Consider the following 23,811-nt stretch of genomic DNA (forward strand, 5'->3'; position numbering starts at 1 on the left):
GGGCTGGCCCCGTGTCCGAGTGGTTGAGTTTGCGCGCTCCGCTACAAGCGGCCCAGGGTTTCCTCGTTTGGAATCCTGGGCATGGACACGGCACTGCTCATCAAATCACGCTGAGGCAGCGTCCCACATGCCACAACTAGAAGGACCCACAACTAAGAATATACAATATGTACTGGGGAGCTTTGGGGAGAAAAAGGAAAAAAAATAAAATCTTTAAAAAAAAAAAAGCAAAGATGGGGCTGCAGGGGGAGCCCACAGTCCGCAGATGGGGGAGCGTCCTGGGCACCAGCTGAGAAATGTTGAAAGCTGCGATCTTTGATCTTCCAGACACTGGCGAGCACTTTGCAGATCTAAGCAGTGGACTTCATGGAGCAACAATGCCCTTTACTCCAACCACCCTCAAAGGTCATCTCAACACGGTGACGATTGGGAGAACCCGTGGGAACCAGCTGGAGCGTCTGCTTTCCTCCCAGCGCCGGGCGTGTGGTCCCTTCACTTCCAGAAGTAACGGGTCTGCAGACCAGGTCACCGGAAGCATTTTGCCAAAGTGCTGGCTCAGCGTCTGGCAAATCCACGAGGTGAGGAGGAAGAGCACCCTGAAACTCTCGGGTGTCCCCCAGGCACTCCCCGAGGGAGCCGCCTGTCACAGCTTCTCCCGGGGACTCTGGTGTGAATGGTGCTTGCAAAACTGGGACAGGGAGTGGATGTTGGTGGCAAGGCCAGGCCGCATGGGTGTTACGGTGGCCCCGCCAGGGCCTTCCCACCCCCACCTCTCCGTGGCATCAACTCCCTCTGCAGAGAGGAGAGGGGGTTACAGGCAAACCTGGTGCAGGGGGCCTGCTCTGCACAGACACACGGCTCACCTTTCCTAAGAGGACGTCACCTTTCATAAGAGGACATCGAGGGACCCGGAACCAGTGTCTTGTCAAAATGCTTCCCCTCGGCGAGACAGGAGGCGGCCCTTGCAAGGAGACTTCTCTTTCCGGGCTGTGCTTTTCCGAGGACACTACGTCCCAGATATGCCCGCTGACTCCAAAGGAACGAGGGATTTGCAGTCCGTAGCTGTATTTGTTTTTATTTTTCTAACACAAACAGGGAGAGAGGAAGGGCAGGGCCCACCGATGCCCCGGAACAGCTTCGGAGGCATAGGTTCGTCCGAATTTGCTCTGAAAAGGCAACTTTGGGGTCTGTGTTTCAGGAAACTCGTGAGGCTGTCAACCTCAGTGCAAACAGCTTAAAATAAAAGACTGCCATTTGCTCTCCACGCAAGAATCCAACAAAAACCGCCAAATAAACCTGTTTGGAATATGCCTGCCCTTAAAACAAGAGGGCTTGAAGGACGTATTAAACAGAATCTTCCAGGAATCAAGTCAGCTGTGACTTCACAACACCAGAAGCAGATAACACTGCCAGCTGTAGAAACAATGGCTACAAAAAAAGGGACTTTACGTAAAAGGGAGGGTCACAAAATGCACGGGGCGGGGGGGAGGGGGAGAGGGGGCACCAACCCCTGCCTCCTCTCTCCCTCCTCTCTCCGCTGTGTCGTTCTCCACAGACTTGTGAGCTGGAGGCAGAGCAGAGCCGTGGCTTGGGCGTGGCAGCAGAGGCCCGGGGCGGCGGTGAAGGTGGCGGCGCTGGGTCTCCATGGGGATGGGGACGGCTCACTGCTTGCCTGCCTGGCGGCCCGGCTTCTTCTCGGGCTGACCCCGGCCTGTGCCTGGGATGCCACCGCGGCCCCGGCCGCCAAACACACCTGGGGGAGAGAGCAGGGGCTGCAGTGGAGCCAGGACCGGAGGCCCCACTGTAGACACGGACTGGGGACCCCTCTGAGCCTCAGCTGTCCCCTTGGTAAAGGGGGGTGGGGATCGTACCTCTGGTGGGAAGGACAGGCTGAGAACCTGGGATGGAGCATCTGAGCAGGGCCAGGCATGGGTGGTGCTTAAGAACATTCTTAGTGTGAGAAGGGACAAGACCAGGCCCCCCCAGGGTGCAAGGGAGGACAAAGGTTGACACCAAGTCACACTGGGGCTTGGGGCAGGCTTCCTGGGAGAGAGGACCCGGGGTAGGAGGCAGTCATCAGAAAGGCAAAGCCAGAAGGGCTTCCAGGAGGAGGGGGAACATGACCAGGACAGGGGCAGGACTCAGCCTAGGATGGGGCAGAGATGTGGGCAGCAGGGCGAGGCTAGAGCTGACCACTCACATCTGCTGGCTCAGAAGAGAAATGATGGGGTTCCTGTATGTCCTGCCCCAGGGGTGGGCACAGGGGCACTCCTGCCCTCCAACCTCTGCCACCCAGTGGTGGGGCCATGTTTTCAGAGGACATTTACATGCAGCCCCTGCGATGGGAGCACGTGGCACTGCTGCTGGGGGGAGTGGGTAGTTGGGGGGAGGGTGTGCTCCCTGCCTAAGGAAGTCCTGGAAGGACTGGGGTGGCATGGGGGACACGAAAACATGCACACAGGCCCCCTTCTGCGACAAACATGCAACTGGCCCCTCAAGGACAGAGGCCAGTGCCCACAAGGGCTGCCCAACCTCCCCCTGCCTAGGGCAGGACCAGCTGTGCCAAGTGGAGCTGTAGCATGTGGGCTTCCGTGAGACTCCACCTGCCGCTGAGGGCCACGTGGCCTCTCCAGCACACCGTGCGAGCTGCTCCCCCTCCCTGCTCCACAGCGGCAGCGGCGCACTCAACTCAACAGTGCTGGCCAACTCCACAGTGCTGGCCAACTCCACAGTGCTGGCCAGACCAGCCTGAGCCTCCCGAGCTGCTGAGCCCAGGCCTTCACAGCCCTCCCACCCTCTTCCCTCGGCCTCACTCCTGGGCCGACACCCAGGAGGCCGCTGGAGAGGGAAGAGACAAAGCCAGGCCCTGCAAGCACACAGCAGGGCAGGGGCGGGGCCTGCCGACCGCCTCCCGGCTCAGGTGCCAGCTGACTACAGGACAAATTGGATTTTATGCCAGACTTACAATCTTGGGTGTGGGAGGAGTCTATCAAAAATCGAGACCCCGGCTTTGTATAATGAGGTCACAGCAGGGAAAGGGTCCTGTGCCAGCAGCCCAGTGAGGTGGGCACCACAGGACCCTCTCTGCAGAGGGGAAACTGAGGCTCAGGGAGACACCGTACCCAGAGCACCTACCAGGAGACACAGGGCACTAAGATGAGGGCTCAAATCCCAGGTCTACGTGGGCACCACGTGGATGCCGACACTCCCCTGCTGCAGCTGAAGGAGCCCTGAGGACCCCTGCAGCCCGGCAGGTGGGGGAGTAAGCCCCACCCACCAGGGTTCAGCGGGCTCCCTGGGGTGGGGTCAAGGGGCAGGGGCTGGCTGCCTGCTGCTCCGCAGAGGAGCCCAGTGAGTCATGCTCCCCTGCTCTACACAGGGGGCTCAGAGGCGGGGCCTGTGGCCCAGCGATGACACCAGCCAAGAATGTCAACACTGAGCCTGGTGGAGCCGAGTGCTATAGCACCCCCACCCGCAGTGCAGAGGCCCTTGCCTGCTGGGGGGATGGAGGGAGGACCTACCTCGCCCGGCGCCCCCCATGCCTCGGCCCTTCTGCTGCTTCTGCTGCTGCAGGCCTCCGCGGCCACGGCCCTTGGCCACCACCTCCTCCTTGACCATGTCAATGATCTCGTCAGGAATGCGCAGGTACTTGATGGTGCTGCCCCGAATGTAGCACTCGGGCATCCGCCAGAACTTGTCCCCGTCCTGCGGGGGGGGGGGGGGGCTCAGCTCTGTGGGGGGTCCCTGCACACTGGGTACAGACAGCTGGGGCAGCATCCACCCCCTCCCGCCCGTTCCCACCCAGGGCCCAGGCCCCGGCGGCCTGCACCTGACATCAGCCCCCACACGCTGCAAAGTTCTCAGTCCCGGACCTGACGGGAGAGGGGGTCGGGGAAGGGGCCACCCGGCAGCAGAATCTTGCCAGACCCTGGGCAACCCTTCACACAGGAGGAAGGGCGGACAGGGCAGTGCCGGGGCCCTGCCAGGGTGTGCCACGTGGGGGAAGGCCTGCTCGTCCTTGCCTGTCCTCCAGTGTGGAGGGAGTTGGTTATCTGCAGCCTGAAGCCAGAGGGCGGTGGGGCTGCCCCGCGTACCAGACCCTGCCAGGGCCCAGCTGCCCCCAGCCCTCCAGAATCCACCTTCTGGAACCCTCTCTATGTGCCCTGACTCATTCATACGTCCAAGAAGTGTCTCTTGACAAGGTCTTAGCTGCGTGTGGGACACAGGATAGAGACCCTGGGTGCTGGTGCTGAGGGCTGGGAGGGGGTTGGAGAGGCAGGTCTGCGGCCCATGACGGGCAGCTCCCAACGATGCCAGTTTGCAGGGGAGCTAATTGAGGCTGGAAACGAAGGGCCTTGCAAAGTCACAGACTCCTGAGCAACGCCAACCCTGGGGTTCCTAGGACATTGGCTGCCTCGCCCCCCATCCCCCCACCATACACCCTGTGACCAGCACCCGGCCCTCCCCCCGTACCCCCTCCGGTCTCCCTGGGCAGGAGCACGGGGCCTCTCCCATCAGATTAGTTCCCCAGACACACCCCTGCTGTCCTGAGCCAGAGCCAGGCCCTCTCCTCCCGCTACGCCCCTAGCAGTCAGACCAAGACATCTCAGGCCCTGGGCCAAGGATGAACTCCAAACTCCTCAGTGCACTCCCAAGGGCCGAGATCCAGCCCCACCCTCGCTGCCCTCTCTCAGCCCTCAACGCGCCTTCCAGATGGAACTTTCTGGAACACACACCATGGGCGTTTGGCCCCCAGCATTTTGCATATGCTGTTCCCACCTTTCCTCATCCAGCTCACTCTGGCCCTCAACGGACCTTACCTCCCAACCTCCTTGAAACCCCCAGTCCTCCTGCATGACACTTGTCAGCGGTGCCTGGGTCAGTCTGGCCCGGCCCAGTGATGGAGCTCGGCGGGAGGAACAGAATGTTCAGGGGCCAAGCCTTCCCAGGAACACGCACGAGCCCCCAGCCCAGAAGAACCCCGCGAGGCCTCGGGGCATTCCTTTCCCAGAAAGGGCAGGCCGGGGGCCAAGTCCACGGGGATGCAAAGCACAGCCAGACAGAAACAGAATGATTCCATGGAAGCTCAGGGCTGGGTGCTCAGCACGGGCTCTCCCTCAGCCAAGGACAAGGACAGGCTGGGCCTGGCGCGCTCCCCACAGGAACCACAGCTTCCTCCGCTTTCTGGGGCCAAGCCAGCTGCCTCCCCACCACCCCCAGCCCTCCTGCAGCGTCTCAGCTCCGGGGGGCCTCTGCACCCTGCCGCCCGCTGCCGCAGGGAGGGAGGGGCTGCGCCTCTGCAGATGAGGATGCTGGGCCACCCGAGTGACTTCGAACCTCCTACCCACCTTTCCTCCCAACCACCGGGTCACGGAGGGGACTGCCCGGTCTCGGCTAGCCAGGGAGGCCATAGTGACCTGGCCCGAGACCTACTGGTTATTTCCAGGACCGAGAAGTGGACATAGACCTATCGGCCAGGAGCAGAAAGACATATGCTCGCCGTGCACTGTGGCACCGTCTGCTCCAGCCACACTGGAACCACCTCCTGCTGGGAGTGCAGCCTGAGGACCAGGAAGCTTCTCACGCGCTGGTGTGGAAGGCCCCCCATGATGTCCCATCACAAGAAGCAGGTCATAGAGTGGCACAGGTGAAGGGGTCATGCCTACCTGCCCACCTGTAGGACTGTGAAGCGTCCAGAGGATGGAGGGGGCGAGGGTGGCTACCTCGGGCTCTGCTGGACTCTGGTTTGGCGAGCCCCGGGAGCACGCTGCCCCTGGGCTCGGGACAGCCCTGCCCAGGCTGGGCCCCCAGCAGCTTCCTTCCCCAGAACATGGGGGACGGAGACTGGAATGAAGGCGGAAGAAAGTTCTAGCAGAGCCCGGTGCAGGTTAGCTGGAGGGACCCCCGCCTTCACCCCTGTCCTTGTCCTTATCACTCTGTGGGTCATCCTGAGGGCGGGGAAGGCTGTGACCCTGGGGGCCATCCCTGAGCCCTGGCCTGCCCAGTGGTGCTCCCGGTCTTGCACGTCCTGGTTTCAGGCCTCAGGAGGTAAACAAGAGTCCTGGTCCACTGGGCTGCCCTCGCCCCCTGGTGGCCTGGACAGCCCACGGCCACACCACAATGGCCTGTCCACAGCCAGGACTGAAGGCAGACGAGGCTGGTAGCAAGAAGGGGTGGGCCCACAGCAGGGACTTGTAGCCAGGAGGGCGGCCCACAGACACACAGCAGCTGAGTCCAGCGGGCCAGCTCAGCACCCACCTGGGCAGCGCCCTCACAGGTGCAAAGTCCAGGGCACAGGGGGCCCCGCACCTCCCACAAGCCCCACCCCTAGCAGGCCAACTGTGCTGGTCTGACGGAGGCACTCCGTCAATTCCTCCCACAAGGGCCAGGGAGAGGCCTTCACCCCACTTGTGAGCAAGGATGCTGAGGCTCAGTAAGCCCCGGGTCCAAGTGCACCCCTGGCCACGCTGCCCCCACGCCCTCTGCCTGCCTGACCAGCCCCACCTGAGGGCCTCCAGGTGGTGGGCACAGACTCTGGGGCACAGGGCACTCACCCTGGATGTGCAGATCACCTCGCGCAGGTTGATGTTCATCCAGTTGTCACAGCTCACCAGGTGACCATTGTACGTCTCCCCGTTTTTAAGCTCCACCAACTGGAGAGAGCAGGCCCCATGTTAGGTGCAGCCTTACCCCTAAGAGCCGGCGACCACTGTCCCGGCCTCACTCAGCCCTGTCCTGGGCTCCTCTCCTGACCCAGTGGACACAGCCCACAGCAGCCAGCCCCCCAAGTGACCTGTCTTACAGGTGACATGTTCTGCTTCCTCTATACATTCTGCTAGGCATTGTAGACTTTCTACAATGAAACTATTTTTTTGTGCAAAAAAGAAAAAAAAAAACAATTACACCACAAATCTTTAAAGGAACGAGTGAGGTTAGAGTCACAGTGGCCACGGATTCAGGGTGGCCAGGGGCCAGGCTGGCACCCTCTCATGGTGCATGCGTGTGCTGTGGTGGCCTGCAAACACTGTTCCCTGTCTGTTTTGATGTGTTTTGGGAAAGCACATAAGTAGCTCATCATTCTCAAGATGCGCTATTGCTAGGAAAAGGCTGAAGTGTAAAAAACAGTCAACTCAGGTATCTGCCCAAGAGAAACGAAGGCATATATTCACACAAAGATGTGTACACAACTGTTCACTGCAGCCAAAATAGTCACAATCGCGAAAAAGTAGGAATAACCCAAATGTCCGTCATCAGCAGACAGATAAACACAACGTGGTCTACCCACACCATGGGAAATCATTTGTCCATACGGACTGAAGCCCTGACACACGCTGCACCGTGGATAAACCTCAGAAACCTCAGCTGAGTGAGAGAAGCCAGACACAAAAGGCTACGTAGTGCACGATCCCATTTACAGGAAACGTCCAGAACAGACAAATTCCCAGAGACAGAAAGCAGATTAGTGGTTGCCAGGGGCTAGGGGAGGGGGATGGGGTCTCCTTTTGGGGATGATGGAAATGTTCTGGAACTAGATAGACGTGATAATTGTACAATATTGTCAATGTGCTAAATGCCACTGAATTGTACACTTTAAAAGGTTGAATTGTATGGTATGTGAATTGCATCTGAATAATAAAAAAAAAAAGGGAAACAGAACATATTGACAGAGACTACACTGTTCCATTAAGGACAAAGGTAGCTTAGGGAATAATGTGTATCACGTAACCCTATCTATGTTTAAAGAAAATCCAATTCACGTTTACATACATGCTGAAAGTCTGGCGTGCATTTATCAAAGAACTGGGTACCTGTTCAGAAGGTTAATAAAGAGGGGCTCCCCCTTTCTCCGTATGTCTAACAGTAACATTTTCTTTTTTTACTTGAGGAAGATTAGCCCTGAGCTAACATCTGCTGCCAATCCTCCCCTTCTGCTGAGGAAGACTGGCCCTGGACTAACATCCGTGCCCATCTTCCTCTATTTTATATGTGGGACGCCTGCCACAGCATGGCTTGCTGAGCGCACCCAGGATCCAAACCAGCGAACCCCAGGCCGCCAAAGTGAAATGTGCGAACTTAACTGCGGCGCCACCGGGCCAGCCCCTAGCAGTGACATTTTCACTAAGCCTGGCTTACTTCTATCAGCAGCAGAAAGGAGCCAGGTCCTGACACGGCGGGAGGGAGGAGAGAGCAGGCTGTTCGTGGGCAGGTAGGGAGCGGGTTTGGCTGGAAGCCCCCTGCCCTTTGCCCAGTGTCCCTGTCCCTGTTGTGAGGCTGACCCCACTGAACCTCGCTATCCTAGACCGGCAGGCACTCACCATGGGGTGATTCTGAGCCGTCTTGAGCAGCGACAAGGGCAGCTGGAAAGCAAAGACAGGCATGTGACTTGTGTGTTCAACCCGCGCAGGGAGCCCCGGCCCCCAGGCAGGGCTGGGACTTGCCCTACGGATCTGCTGGCGCGTCAGCGCTGTGCGCACCCCAACATGAAATGCATTCTCCTGACTCTGCCCACCCCACACACACACCTGCCACCCAGCTGAGGAAAGTCTTTGAACACCCCCTACCCGATCCCAGAGGCAGCCCCCCTGGTCTTGGTGCTGAGCACTCCAGGTATCTCTTTCCAGGTCATGCTGCATATAGTCACAGCTAGCCGGTCAGGGCCCAGCCCTCCAGGCCCATCACTAGCATCACAGCACACAGGTCCTGCTGCTGCTCTGCTCAGTGGGTGTCCTTGAGGGGCATCTGGTTGACACGCGCAGCTCTAAGTCTTTGGTTCTCAGCATCGCAGAGGGTTATCACCACGCCCACTTTACAGATGGGGACACTGAGGCTGAGAGGCTGCGGCAGGTGCCCAGCACTAGCGCTAGTAAGAGACAGAGCCTGGCCTGCCCCGTCTGTCCATGGCTAGCGCGGCTGAGCCCCCACTCAGAGGGACCCTGAGTGGACCACGGGGGACTCTACCAGGCGTGGTGGGCAGCCCACACCCACGTGAGGAGGCCACATGTGAGCCGGGTTTTCAGAGAAACACTCACCAGGTTAGGGGGAAGAAACATTCCAGAAAAAGCCTGTGGTTACTGCAAGTGAAGGCAGATAAAGGATGAACTCTTAAAACTCACCCAGATAAGGTGAGCTTGCGAGATATGCTTTTCCATCGTTACTGAATTTCCTTGTATAGCCACCATGTAGTGTAACTGGAAAAAATCAGCCCTCTCCATTTTTGGAACACAAATAACGAGACTCAGGTGGCAGCGCTTGGGTCCAGGCTCCAATGACAGCTCACCCAGCTTGGCCAGATGAAGGATCAGGACCCAGGGCCCCACGGGTGAGGGGCTGCCTGACTGTGGTTGCCTGCACCCTGTCCTGGCGACTCGGGAATTCTAAGTCAGCCTGACGCCCAGCAGCTCTATACAGGGGGAGCCTGCCAGCCTGCGCGCTCCGGATACCAGATGGTGGGAACTGAAAAGCCGCTCCATGACGGGCGGAAGTGGCCCTCCACCCCACAAGGTGGCTCCCCCGTGGAAGGGCTTAGGGGGAATCCCACATCCCCCAGACCTTCCCTGAGAAGAGCCACCCCGGGGAGGTCCAGTGCCGGCAGGAAGCCAGGCCCTAGCCCACTTCCTGCACTGGCTTTCTGGAGGAGCAAGATAAGGGAGGGCCGGCAGAGGAGTGGCTGCTCCAAGGAGGACGGGCGGGCTGGGACCCACCGTGGCTAACGGGCAGCTCCTGCCCTCTCATTTCGAATGCATCTGTGGGACCCTGCCCGGGTGCAGTGAGCCATGGAGGAGAAACAGGAGGCCCAGGCTCGCACACAGGTGCCATGCGCCCAGCTCGCCTTTGACTATGGAGAAGCCGCCAGCTATCCTGGGCAAGCTTCTCCTCTCAAGTCCGAAATGGGAATCTGGACCAGGGCAATGACGCACTTGGCTTCTCTGCCTAGATCACGGGAGAGGGGCCAGGGCCAGGTTAGACGTGGAAGGTGAGAACGAAGATGGACTCAGCACTGAGAGGTGCAGGGAGGGTTGGAGCAGTACAGGCAAGGCCCTCTAGATGAGGTCCCAGTGGCCAGGGTAGGAGGGTGCCTGGGGACACAGCAAGGTCCTGGTAAAGCTGGTGAAAGTAGGCTGATGGCTGTCAGCAGGGGACTGACCATACACAGCTTTTGTGCTGGTGACAGCCGCTCTCAGCTCTCACCTCGTCCCAGCTATGGGCAGCAGAGCCCCGGAGGACCCATAGCCTCCTTGGCTGTCGCCGGCAGCGCCCTATCCACAAAGCAGCTGAGGAGGTGTCTGTGACACAGAAGGAACCAGCACCTGCTGCCAACTCTCCCAATTTCCCTGTGCCCCCACTCTCCAGGCCAGGCTTGACATGGATCCAGCCAAACTGGACCACTCTGTCCCTCCCACGCCACGCCTGTTTCTGCCACTTGACCTTTGTTCCTGTGGTTCCCTTCCCTAGGCTGGTAGTTGCTCATAACAACCCCATCCAGGGAAGAAGGTTTCCACCTGGGCCACCCTTTGCCGTTTCTATTATAGGCCGGAGCCAGTCTCTAATTATCTTGTTTATTATGTCTCCCTGGCTAGACTGGAAACTCCAAGCCTCCTGCTAGACTGGAAAACTCAGAGGGTGTGGACTCTGTCCAGCACCGAGCACAGGGCCAGGCACGCGAGAGGAACTCAGTAAATATTTGCTGAATAAATACACAAGGGAAATGCACAGGCCACCAGGGAGGCACGTGGGCTGGGTGGGATACTTGTCCCAGCACACAGACAAGGAAAGGAGAGGCTCTGATGGGAAGGGGTGGCATCGGGACAGTCCTCCAAAGGCTACAAGGGCCTGGAGCAGTGGCCTTGTCTCGCCATCTTCTACCTCCTCATCCCCAAACTGGAGGCAGAGGCGAGAAGGAGGAAGGGGGGGATCCCAGAGAACTTGAAGCTCGGCAGGAAAGAGGAAGATGCATGAAGGTGCCAAGGGAGATGGGAGAGGGTCAGACACCCCGTTCAGGGGGAGATGGGGACATCTGGAGTTGGGAAAGTCATAAAAACTTCAGGAAAGAGAATTCCTTTCTCTGGGCTTTCTCAGAATGTCTGGGGTCTGGTTCTCAGGGCTAGACCAATCCAGAACTAGACCTAACAGCTTCCTGAGGCTCCCAATTCAGGAAGCCGTCCTAGATACCCCCCGGCCCCCCACACCCCTGCTTCCCGTATGGCCTGACCACAGGGAACTGGCAGTGTGTCATGCTCTGAAGAAATGACTCTGTACTTAGCACAAGCACCGTTCTAGGCTCCAGGAATATACTGGAGATAAAACCAAAGATCCTGCCTGCAGGAAGCTTAACAAGCAGGGCCCCTTCCGGTCCTGCCCGTTCCCTCTGGCCAACTCTGCCTTTCAGCAGAGAGGACCCCACTCCCTGCTCTCAGTTCCTACACCAGCCAGCAGGATTCAGTGCGAACCTGCACTAACCCTTGGTTCTGAGAACTGTGCAGCAACCACCTCAGAGTGACTCAGTGCTGGCGCGCCAGGCACTCTCCCAGGAGGCCCAGCTCTGAGTTCCCCTGTGTGGGCCTCCGTCTCCCTGTCTACACGCTGGTGGCACGGGCACTCTCTGGCCTAGATCCAGAACTTCAAAACCCTGACTAGCATGGCCCTGCAGAGGCTTCCTCCAGGACCTCAATTTTCCTTATGTGAAGGGGGAGGACTCAGTCCACTCCTAGCTCAAAATGCCCCTTCTCCTCCTGAAATAATGTGCTGTGTGATCCAGGGAGAAGTAAACTCCCTCTCTGGGTTTGTTTTTCAGCCTGAAAACGAGAGGCATGGGAGGTTGCGCCGTTAACAACGTAAGGGACCTGCAAGCCCTAAAATTCCCCGAACTGGCTTACTTTGAGAACTCAGACCGGTCCCCTAGCTCCTGGAGCTCGTTTTCCAATGCGTGCGGTTAGACTGGGTCGGATGCACTCGGAGCCACTTCCTTGCCCGAAAACTCACTCTGCTGCATTCACTCGGCACTTCAGCGGGTCCTCGCCCTCTCCGGCCTCAGTTTACCCGTCTGCAAAACGGGAAGACTGTGGCTAGGCCGCTATACTACGACTGTATGTTCCGTCCAGCCCTAAGTTCCCGGGACCGACGTGCTAGGTGCCCTGGGAGAGCCCGCTGCCCTCTCTGGCCTCAGTTTCCCCGCTCGGGTCGGGGGCTAGAAGTCGAGGCCCGCATTGGACGCTCGCTCCGCGTCGCCCCGCCCCAGCGCCCACCCCAAGGGCCCTCGGCGGCCGTGTCCCCTACTTCCCCGTGAGACGTCGCCGCCGCCCTGCCCTCACCATGGTGTCGGCAGGCACCGAGCTCGCCGGCCACTTCCGCCGCCGCTGCCGCCGCCGCTCACGCGCCAGCGGGCGGTCACCCCGCCGCGCGCCACTAGGCTGAAATGGGAGTGGCAGCGACACGAGCCAGTCAGCGTGGAACTTGAGAGAAGGACAACCAATCCACGCGGAGTAGGGCGGGGCCTGCTGGGCACGAGGGGCGGAGCAGGCGTGTTCTCTCCGGAGGTATACGGGAAGAGGGACGTAAAGTGCCTCAGCGAGTGCTGCAAAAGGGGGCGGAGCAACGTGCGCCGGCGCGAGGCCATGTGAGCAGGGGCGCATGCGCGGATGAAGCCCTAGCAGATCTGGGCTCCACACTGTGGGCAAAGCCAGGTATTGCCTCCAGTCTGTAAATGGAGAAATCGAGGCTCTGTGGTTATTGGGATGTGCCTAATGTCTCCCTTCGGGCTCTTACTTTTCTGATTCTCATTATTGTAGTTGATCTTTATCCAAGGCACGTCTTTTGGTAGGTTGCAATCCCGACTCTGCCCTTCTGAGCCTCAGTTTGCCCCCCTGTAAAATGGGCGTAATAATAGTATCTGCTCCGGAAGGTTGCAGTGAGGATGAAATCAGTTAAGTCACGTAAAAGCACTTAGAACAGGGTCTGGCACATACTGTGCACTTAACACACGGTGTGCAATATTTATTGCGCACCTACCAGATGTCTGCTCCTGGAAACAGAGAAGTGACCAAACCGGACAAGACCGCTAGCACTCCTGGTGCTTGGAAGACCGTCGTGGAGACAGATGTAAACAAAATCGATAGGCAAATGTATTCGTTTCCTTGGGCTGCCGTAACAGATAACCACAAACTGGGTGGCTTGAAAACAATAGAACTTGATTCCGAAGTCGACTCGAGGTGTCTGCAGGCTGGGTGCCTTCTGGAGAGTCTGAGGGACAGTTCACCCCAGGCCTCTGTCCCGGCCTCTGGTGGGTGTCGGCAGCCTTTGTAGTTCCTTGGCTTACAGACACATCCCTCCAGTCACTGCCTTGTCTTCATGTGGCTTTCTTCTGTGTGTCTGGGTCTCAGATCTTCCACTCCTTTTCTTAAGGACACTCCTTTCTCTTATTAGGCCCACCCTAAATCCAGGATAATCTCATCTTGAGATCCTTAATCAGACCTGCAAAGACTATTTCAAATAAGGTCATATTCACAGGTGCGGGCGTTAGAACTTATCTGTATTAGACTGTACCTCTTCAGGGGGCACTGCTCAGCCTACTACATCAAGTATTGGCAATGATTCCTTCAAACATAGACATTTGTGTGAATAGTTCATTTCTCCTCGGTGACCGTGCATGTAGTTTCACACATTTGTGAACACTACGGCAGCCTAAATTCCCAGGAGAGGCCCCGCTGTGACCATGAAGCTTCCTTCCTCTGCCTTGACCTTCAGGCCTGTAAATAGGCGATGGGTGCCCTCCTCCAGTGACTCACTCTCCCCCAGCCTCCTGAGTGTCAGCGGTGCGCTGAGACACTTTCCTTACCAAGCCCAGGGCCAGGTTCTTCCAGCTGAAAAATCCGTGTGCCTCTCAGAGCTGGCTTGGGGAGCCCTTGATGCTCAGCTTCTCAATAAAAGATTCTCCTGCATCGGGCCCCAGGGACCTGGGCTGAAGAGGATGGGAACCCACCGGCCCAGTCACCTCCCACCAGACAGGTGCGAGCACTAACATGTCCCCTCCAGGAGCCGGCGAGGGGAGAAGGGTCTGGGTGCCCGGCCTCGCTATGAGGGAGCTGAGTGGCTCAGGTGTGTTCCTCCCTCTCTCTTCTCCGTGAAAACGGGAATAGTCCTCTCCACCAGCCAGGGGTGCTGTGTGCGGTGACCACATGTGGAGCCCATCTAAAGGGCCAAGCACCTGGCTGGTCCAGTAGCCCTAGGCCAACAGTTGTCCTTCATGTCCTAGTTTGGGGGCCCCCCTCCCCCAGAAGCTGGACCCTAAGATAAGGACTCAAGGGCACATGGTGTATTCAGGGGGTGACCCCCCGAAGCTCCCACTGGGGGTGAGACCTGAGACAGGGAGGGAAAGATTCCTGCAGGGGCACCGATGAGTGGGCGATGCAGAAGGTAACTGGGAGTCAGTCCACCTGGGGACCTCAGGGAGACAGCGTGAGAGCTCGTGTCTCCTGGGGGGTCCCTCCCAGGGTCAAGGCAGCTGGGGCGTTTGTTCTCCAAGTCCTGTCAAGCATTGGTTTAGGGCTGCTCCCAGGAGTGCTGGCGAGGTCTGGGATGTGTGCAGGATGCTGATAGGCAGCCAACAGTGATATGCCAATCGGTCAGAGAGATTGGGGTGACTAGCCAAGCCTTGTCTGCCAAGGGTAAAGGCCACTTGAAGTAAACAACAAGTAATTTCTGATGTAAACAGAAATTGGGGATCATGAAGTGTCCAGCATCAACATGGTGGTGGAAGTAGGAAGAAAATTGCATGCTGGTTCACCTCTTTCTCACTTTTCTAGACTTTTCTGTGTGCAGTCTTTCTCTTTTCGCTCAACTGGGAAACTCCTATTCATCCTTGAAAACTCTGCTTGGATGACCCCGTGTGGTGGACAATGGTCACTGCAGTTTTTGTTAGCCCTTTCAACACACAGGTGGCCAATCCCCCTGGGGATAGTGATTGGTTAAAGGAGGAGCAAGTGACCAACCAAGGCCAATTAGAATCCCCCTTGAGAGGGATATTGAGGGATAGGAGGGAGCAGAGCACTTCCCATGGAGGTTGTTAAAGTGGGAGAGTAAGAGCCCAGTGCCGTCAGCACTGATCTTCTTGCAGGTTGAATCCAACATACACAAGACAACTTGGTAGAAAGAGAGGCAGAGTTTTAGCCCCTGGATCCAGCTATACCTGAAGCTAGCAGGCATGACTTCCCATTTATATGAGCCCAAGAAGTTGTCCTTTATTGCTTAATCCTCTTGGAGTTTGGACTCTGTTCCTGGAAATTGGCAGAACCTGCACCAATGAATAGCTGCTCTGTGAACACTTCAATGACTGTACCCCCAAATCTAATTATTCCCTCTTTTATGCTGTGAACTTCAGTACCTTGCACTGGTTTTCATCATTATCTGCTTCGTGCCGCATTGTAATTGTTCATTTGCACACACAAGCCTTCTGGACTCTGACCTGCAGGAGTGAAAACATGGGACTTCGCATAGGCCACTATTTCAGGCTGTCAGCATAGTTCCTCTTCCACCCTCATTATGAACACATGACCCAGGCTTACCCCATCAGAGGGCTTCCCTGGGGCGGTTCTGGGAGCAGAGCTGGAGAATTGCGAGTCAGGTACAGACATAGCCATCTCTCCACTTCAGAGTTCTGGCCCCCTTTAATCCTGGATCCAGCTGTACCTGATGCTTCATAAATCCTCATCATTCCCTATCCCGTGAACCAATACTCCTATTCTTTTCAGTTCAGTTTAAATTGTATTTCCAACAGCAGAGACTTAAAAAGTGCAGACCAATGCCTCTATCGAATTAACAAAAACACCCTACCTTCCACTAAAAAAAAAGGGAGAATTGTAAAACCCAATGCCGGCAAGGTTGTGGTGAAACTAGTAGACATATATGTCCTTTTTTTTTTGAGGAAGATTAGCCCTGAGCTAACTGCTGCCAATCCTCCTCTTTTCGCTGAGGAAGACTGGCCCTGAGCTAACAACCATGCCCATCTTCCTCTACTTTATATGTGGGACGCCTGCCACAGCATGGCTTGCCAAGCGGTGCCATGTCTGCACCCGGGATCTGAACTGGCGAACCGCGGGCCGCCGAAGCGGAATGTGCACACTTAACCGCTGCACCACCAGCCTGGCCCCATATATTTCCTTTTAAGTAGGAAAAAAGTTAGCATTATGTCTCAAAGTCCATAAACATCTTATACCCTTCAACTCAGTAATCCATTTCTGAAGATTTATACCAAGGAGGTCTTGCAAATAAGGGAAGCAGTCTGTGCCAAGGCCTTGCAGCAATGCTGCCAATTCTAAAATAGCAGAAACAGGGGCCGGCCCAGGAGCACAGCAGTTAAGTTCACACGCTCTGCTTCGGTGGCCCATGGTTTGCTGGTTCGGATCCCGGGTGCGGACATGGCACTGCTCATCAACCCATGCTGTGGTAGGCGTCCCACATATAAAGTAGAGGAAGATGGGGATGGATGTTAGCTCAGGGCCAATCTTCCTCAAGAAAAAAGTTTATTTTAAAAAGTCCCGTGCTGTCGATGCTGCCTGTAGGGCACGTTGTGGTGCTATGGCAGAGATGCAGTAGCCAAAACACCTGTGGGGAGGATGCGGACGGGCTGCTCGTGTGCACTGAGGGCTCAGTTCCTTCTTGAATTCTGACATCTAACCTGTGAGATGTTTCCAGGGTTTTCCTCGATGTGACAGGTGGGGAAACTGAGGCACCACACTTGCATTCCCTATTAGTACCAGACTCTGAGTGTAAGATGCTCCTGGGGTAAAAACGCCACCAGGGGAAACATTGAGGGCCGTGTTGGGCTCTCTGGATGTTAAGATTTCTCTTCCTTAATTTTGGTTTCTGTGTTTTAAGCTGCAGGTGGAAACCCCTGCAACAATGTCCACACTCCTGAGGACTGCAGAGCCCGCCCTGCAGAAGGAGCCAAGGACACAGAGAGAACTGTCCCTCTCTTCCTCTTTCCGTCTAGCAGAATATGCTCCTGTGTATGATGGAACGTAAACTGATTTTTTTTCTCCCTGTAAGGTATAGAAATCTAAGTTCTTTTTTTTCTCTTGCTGAGGAAGATTCTCCCTGAGCTGACATCTGTGCCAATCTGCCTCTATTTTGTATGTGGGACACCACCACAGGATGGCTGCCACCAAGTGGGGTAGATCTGTGCCCGGGAACCAAATCCAGGCTGCCGAAGCGGAACGCGTGAACTTAACCACCAGGCCACAGGCGGCCCCTCTAAGTTCTCTTTGGAATATTGTGGCTGGGTAAAATATAATCTTGGATTTAAATCACTGTAACATCAAAATGACATTCCTGATCAGAATTAGTATGTCTGTTTTTGTACCTTTATGCTGTATTTTAACACTTCGTATTACTTAGGTTTTTGCTTTGGTTAAAAATGGCTCAAGTAGATAAGCAGTCCCGTTGATAACAGACGGTGTACAGAACAGTAAGTAAAATGTGAACAGTGAATTGTCTTTCAGACAAAAAAAAGGGAGGGTGGTGCGAAGGGTGCAAACTCGGAAAGAAGGTTTCCCGCCCGGCCTTGGGGAGCAGGTTTGATGGCCTCAAGTGTCTCCCTGTGCAACCTCAGGCCTGCGGGCCAGGCTTTGTCACCTCAGGGGGCCACCACTTGGTCATCTTTGCTGGGCCTCCCTGTCTGTCCCCATCCTGGGCCTGGCTTGCTGAAGAACATGTCTCCAGCCTGGGGACACTTCGTTGAGGCTGGAGCCCAAGGGGGCGTCGGGCGAGGTCTCCCCCAGGACTTCCAGGTGTCTGTCTGTCTCTTCAGAGAAGCTAGAAATCCAGACCCTTCGTCAGGCCGGAGACGGAGTCCTCCTTCCCTCCAGACACCAAGACGCCCCCACGGGCCTTTACTGGCCACTGGCAGCCAGACTGAAAATATCATTTGTCCCTTGGCCAGCACGTTCCTGGGGTGCAGGAAGTGAAGAACAGAGCACGGTTGTCTGCGTGGAGAGGGGGGGGTGGTTGGGCCATGACGTTGGTCCATCTCCCAGAGTCAAGAAGCACAGAGGTTCCCCAGGAGGAGCGCGAGGAAGCCCACCCATGGGCTCCGGTGCATTGTGGCACAAGTTCCTTAGGTGGGTGGATGCAGGGCCTGCTTGATCCAGTGCTGCCCGCTGCTGCCACACATCCCTGACCCTAGTGCATTGATTGAGCACCTACTGTGTGCCTGCACAGACCCAAAGGGAAGCTAGGTCTGGCCTCAACGTTCTTACTACTAGTGCGTGTGTGTGTGTGTGTGTGTGTGTGTGTGTGTGTCTATGGAAGGGTGGAGGGGTGCAGAGTTGTAAGCCAACCCCGTCAAAAGCGCCCCCTCCATCTTTTAGCCTCAGCTCCCTAAAGGACTCACACAACACCTGGAGAAGAAAGAGGCATCCACCCTTTCAAAGGCCCCGTCTGCCCAGATGTCCCTCTGCCTAACTTGGCCAAAAGACCCATCCAGGGCCCCCACTGGGCCTGGTTTACCCTGACAGAGCCAAAAGGAAGGAGCCCCAAGAGGGAGCTGTGTGGCCCCCAGGGGCTCCCACTCTCCCTCCCTCCCTCCCAAGGCCCCCTCAGCGGCAGCTGGAGATACTCAGAGAGCCTGGAGACCCCAGGTGGAGTGAGCGCAGGGCGCACACCCTCTGTGCTCGTGGACCCCAGGCTCCCGGTGCTGCTGAGGTGGGAGGAACACAGCTTTTTTCCCTGAGCCAAACTCCAGCACAGTCGGTTTTGCTCTACTCAGCACGTTTATTGAACATCTACTGCGTGCTGGGCCCTGTGCGAGCAGTGACGAAGTCAGACTGGGTCCCGGCCCCCCCCATGGCTCACGGTCCAGAGGCAGAGACAGCTGCCAGCTACACAATCGCACAGATACATGTGAAATTACCGCAGCGACACGTGTTAGGAGAGACTGGAGACAACATGGAGGGAGAGCACACGGAAGGGACTGGATATACTGCCGGTTGTTGACTGCTTAGCAGTAAGTATGTCATGCTCATCTTCCCATATGCAAACACACGGGCGCATTCCATTAACAAAATAAACAGTTGCCCTATGAAGACCTTGTGTGTGACCACATTGTTTTCTATGCAAATACTCTTTATTTTAGACTTCACCTTCCCTCCCAGGGCTCACTGGGGTCCCAGCACTTTTTAACTCCCATTTTACAGGTGAGGAAACTGAGGCTTGGAATGGGAATATAACTCATGTGCAGGAGGTGCGCAGCAGCACACGAAAAGCCAGGCAGAATTTGAATACAGGCCAGCTGGCTCTGACCATCTCAGTTGCTGCCCTCCATCCTTTCCCTAAGAAAACGGCACAAAAATTTTAAAAGGAACAATTCTTTTTCTTTTCTTTTCTTTTTTTTTTTTTAAGATTGGCACCTGAGCTAACACGTTGCCAATCTTTTTTTTTTCCTTCTTCTCCCCAAAGCCCCCCAGCACACAGTTGCATATTCTAGTTGTAGGTCCTTCTGGTTGTTGCATGTGGGACGTGGCCTCAGCGTGGCCCAACGAGCAGTATGGGGTCCACGTCCAGGATCCGAACCCGGGAAACCCTGGGCCGCTGAAGCACAGTGCGTGAACTTAACCACTCAGCCATGGCGCTGGCCCCAGAAACAATTCTTGACAAGAGAATTTTTTTACAACTCTGGGAAATAGGGTGTAGTTTATTACATAGAGCCAATGTCAACTTACTAGCTTTGACAATGGTTTGTTAAGATACTCAGTTTCACTGGGGGAAGCTGAATTAAGGGTCCAGGGAAAATGCTGTTTTTGCAACTTTGTGTCTGTCTTAATTAAACTGTTTCAAAATAAGCTATAGGGGCCGGCTCCGTGGCCGAGTGGTTAAGTTCACGCGCTCTGCTGCAGCGGCCCATGGTTCGGATCCTGGGCACAGACATGGCACCGCTCCTCAGGCCACGTTGAGGTGGCGTCCCACATCCCACAACTAGAAGGACCTGAAACTAAGATATACAACTGTGTACGGGGGCGGGTTTGGGGAGATAAAGCAGGGAAAAAAAAAAAAAAGATTGGCAACAGTTGTTAGCCCAGGTGCCAATCCTTAAAAAAATAAATTAAAAAAAAGTTATAAAAGTCCAATGGCCAAAAGAATCGAAAGCAGGGTTTCAAAGGGACTTTCACACCATGTTCGTGGCAGCTCTATTCATAATAGTCGAAAGGTGGAAGCAACCCAAGTGTCCACTGATGGATGAATGAATAAGGAAAATGCAGCATATCCACACAGTAGAATATTACTCAGCCTTAAAAAGGAAGGACATTCTGACACCCGCTACAGAATGGACGAACCTTGAGGACATTACACTATGTGAAATAAGCCAGTCACAAAAAGGTAAATACTGTGTGATTCCTCTTATATGAGGTCCCTAGAGGAGTCAGAGTCACAGAGACAGAAAGGAGGATGGAGGGCGCCAGGGGCTGGGGGAGGGGGCCGGCGAATTGCTGGTTAGCGGGGATGGAGGATCCGTTTGGGACGATGAAAAGAGTCCTGCAGATGGGTGGTGGGGACAGCTGCACAACAATGTGAATGTGCTTAATGCCACTGAACTGTCCACTTACAAACGGTAAATTTCATGTTATGTGTATTTTGCCACAATTAAAAAAAGCCTCTAGTGGCATTTTTAAAAAGGGAAATGTCCATACCATATTTATGTCTGAGCTGTTGAGGTATGTACACGGCGCCAGAAGCGTTGGGGTTATTTCCCCTCCCCCCCACTTTCACGCACCCTCATCCCGGCCTCTTCCCTGGAGACCCGAGTGGGATCAGTATCTTGCTTTTCGTTCCTGAGATATTTTCTGCATTTGCAAACACATTGTGTGTGTCTTTCTTTCTCTTACATTTGTTTTTCATTCCATAAATGCTTCCACATTGTTTTTTAAAAATTGTAATAAAATACACATAACATAAAACTTACCACTTAAGCCATTTTAAAGTATACAATTCATGGGGCTGGCCCGGTGGCACGTTCCGCTTCGGTGGCCCAGGGTTCGCCGGTTCGGATCCCGGGTGCAGACATGGCACCGCTTGGCACGCCACGCTGTGGTAGGCGTCCCACATATAAAGTAGAGGAAGATGGACACGGATGTTAGCTCAGGGCCAGTCTTCCTCAGCAAAAAGAGGAGCATTGGCAGTAGTTAGCTCAGGGCTAATCTTCCTCAAAAAAAAAAAAGGTAGATGAATGTATTTAATGCCACTGAATTGTAATGTTGTGCAACCATCACCTCTATCTTGTTCCAGGATATTTTCATCACCCAAAAAGGAGACCCTGTCCCCAAGAGCAGTCACTCCCCATCCTCTGTCTCCCAGCCCCTGGTGACCACTCATCTGCTTTCACAAATCTACTAACCTGCAGGATTTGCCTGTTCTGGACATTTCACATCAATGGGATCGTGCACTATGTGGCCTTCTGCGTCTGGCTTCTGTCCCTCAGCGTGAGGTTTTCAGGTTCATCCACGCTGTAGCACGGGTCATTCCTTGTTACGGCTGAGTACTGATCCACCATGTGGATGGTCCACATTTTGTTTTTCCTTCATCCATCTGTATCACCCATTGATGGACATTTGTTTTTCCAACCTTTGGGCATTCGTGAGTGGTGCTATGCACATTCATGTGCAAGTATTCGTTTGAACACCTCCCTTCAGTTATTTGGAGTTTCTACCTGGAGTGGCATTGCGGGGGTCTGCAGTGACTTTGTTCCCAGTCTTGAGGAGCTGCGGAACCGTTGCACAGCAGCAGGACCTCTTTACCTCGCTTGGCTTTCCAGTGTAACCATCTTGCCTTTTTTTAAGAGCCTTCCTTGCATGCGCCCAAGCTGCCCCGCGACCCCACGCACTGCATCGTTAATTACACTGTTGCAAACCCATCCTGGGGCACACAGCTTGGCAGCTCCTTTTTTCAGTCGGCTTGTGCCCAGGACTCCTGCTGCAAATCTGAGGCCCTCCCATGTGTCACCTGGGACACGTGACTTAGCCACCCTGGGCCTCAGTTTCCTCACTTGCAAAATGGGATAAGAATAGTTCCTCTCTCCATGGGTTTGTTTTTTTTTTTTTTTTTTGAAGATTGGCACCTGAGCTAACAACTGTTGCCAATCTTTTTTTTTTTCTTTCTGCTTTATCTCCCCAAACCGCCCCCGTACATAGTTGTATATCTTAGTTGTGGGTCCTTCTAACTGTGGCACGTGGGACGCCGCCTCAACGTGACCTGACGAGCAGTGCCATGTCCGTGCCCAGGATCCGAACCCTGGGCCGCCGCAGCAGAGCACGTGAACTTAACCACTCGGCCACGGGGCTGGCCCCTCTCCAAGGGTTTTGTGACATTAAAAAAAGAGGACCCCAGTGACGTGCTTAAACAGGGCTGGCATGTGGTTCTGGCTCCCGGTGGACACAAGCCTTTACTCCCAGTCCCTCTTGGCAGTAGCATGTGACTCAGTTTCTCTCGTCACCACTGACTCCGGTGTTGCTGGGTTCTCCCTTTTTTCCAGTGCCATGAGGGGTAAATGACTCCGTCTGTGGCTTCCCTCCTTCCCCATTCCCAGCTCACAACATGTGCACTTTGCACCAGACACCGATTACGTGTTTGAGCTATAAAACCTGATTCTTGGAAGATTTTTGTTCTGTTCTCTTCTTCTGTTTGGCTTTGGTCTTGCTCTCACTGTTGGCACAGACTGCCTCTCAGATTTTCTGAATTCTACCTGAAGTTGCCAGAGACCAAAATAGCCACTGAGTGTGTGACCTCTGGTCTGAGCTTGCAAACAGGGCTCCCGGCCAGTCCCAAGAACTCTGTCCCGGGGTTTCTGAGGCCTGCGCCCAAGGCAGATGATGCCTCATCAGCACCCTGGCTAATCGGGGGCCAAGGCTTCCTGGAATGAGATATCAGTGACCCCAGGCCAAAGTCCAGCCCTATTTCTGAGGATATGGCCAGAAACTCAACTTTATTTTTCTAGCTGTTTTTGGAGGAATTCTGGCCTCTGATGAACGTTGGTGGGGGACCTACTGTGTGCTGGGCACATAGTGGGTGCAGGGACATGGCTATAATGGAGCACACTCTCTGCGTTGGACGTCCTAGCCCCTGCGTCAGAGGAAATGGGAAACAAACCAGAAAAACCGTGCTTCTACAGGAATGATTTCTGAACAGGATCTCTGCTATTAAGAGGATGACACAAGGAAATGAGATGGAGCTACTGGGCATGGGGGTGGGGTAGGGTGTGGATTTCAGCCAGGGAGGGCCCTTAGAAGGAAGTGATCTTCCAGTTGAGCCCTGCAGGAGGAGAAGCAGCTGGGTTTGCATGTTCCAGGCAGAGAGAACAGCAAGTGCAAAGGCCCTGAGGTGAGACTGCGAGAGGCCCTTGGAGGCATGCTGGGATTGGAGCGGGTGAGTGCTGGGGAAATGGAGAGAGGAGAGGCTGAGGTCTCTGGGGCCGCATCAGCCTCCTTAGCAACATAACAGCCTGCGGAGAACCTTCACCACCACCCAACTGCGGATGCCGGCTTTTCATTTTATTCGGTTCCTCCCTCAACCTCCTGGCCTGAATACCACTTCTGTGACCCCAGGAGGCTCCAGCCCACTGGCCTTCCAAACCTCGCCCTCCTCAGCCTCAGTTTCCTCATGTGTAAAACGGGCTGAATAATGGAGCCTTGCTCACAGGGAGGTGCCCCCCCCAGATAATTCACAGCAGTACGCATGCAGCAGGCGCTCAGTGAACACTCGCAGAGTAAAGGGCTCGTCCCCAGCGCCCGACTCAGTGAGTTCAAGCGGCCACACCCCACGAGAAGAACCATC

The 23,811-nt window shown here is 55.3% G+C and overlaps 1 protein-coding gene across 4 annotated transcripts; it reads right to left on the reverse strand.

Annotated features, from left to right (window-relative positions):
- Nucleotides 1-1,059: 1,059 nt before the first annotated feature.
- LSM4 (LSM4 homolog, U6 small nuclear RNA and mRNA degradation associated) lies at nucleotides 1,060-12,577 on the reverse strand. Of its 4 annotated transcripts, none has more exons than XM_070587418.1 (6): nucleotides 12,309-12,463; nucleotides 11,874-12,040; nucleotides 8,316-8,357; nucleotides 6,555-6,653; nucleotides 3,522-3,705; nucleotides 1,060-1,753 (listed from the first exon to the last, which is right to left on the reverse strand). In XM_070587418.1, exons 3-6 carry the CDS (start codon nucleotides 8,316-8,318, stop codon nucleotides 1,662-1,664), a joined length of 378 nt encoding a protein of 125 aa, XP_070443519.1. In that variant the 5' UTR covers nucleotides 8,319-8,357; nucleotides 11,874-12,040; nucleotides 12,309-12,463; the 3' UTR covers nucleotides 1,060-1,661. The 4 variants fall into 4 exon arrangements, with proteins under 4 accessions (XP_070443519.1, XP_070443520.1, XP_070443518.1 ...); XM_070587419.1 differs by having other exon boundaries at nucleotides 11,980-12,040; nucleotides 12,309-12,399; XM_070587417.1 differs by lacking the exon at nucleotides 11,874-12,040 and having other exon boundaries at nucleotides 12,309-12,577.
- Between the last annotated feature and the right edge of the window lie 11,234 nt (nucleotides 12,578-23,811).

This window comes from Equus przewalskii, chromosome 20 (genome assembly GCF_037783145.1).
Source record: "Equus przewalskii isolate Varuska chromosome 20, EquPr2, whole genome shotgun sequence".
NCBI lineage: Eukaryota > Metazoa > Chordata > Mammalia > Perissodactyla > Equidae > Equus > Equus przewalskii.

What these genes read in the sequence shown, in the direction of transcription:
- LSM4 (XM_070587416.1), bottom strand. Translation starts at nt 9,050, where the DNA reads ATGTTTCTTCCCCCTAACCTG. An exon ending in CGGCTCAGAATCACCCCATG is followed by an intron (nt 6,654 to 8,315) that starts GTGAGTGCCTGC and finishes TGCTCTCTCCAG; the next exon opens with TTGGTGGAGCTTAAAAACGG. An exon ending in CATGGGGGGCGCCGGGCGAG is followed by an intron (nt 1,754 to 3,521) that starts GTAGGTCCTCCC and finishes TCTCTCCCCCAG; the next exon opens with GTGTGTTTGGCGGCCGGGGC.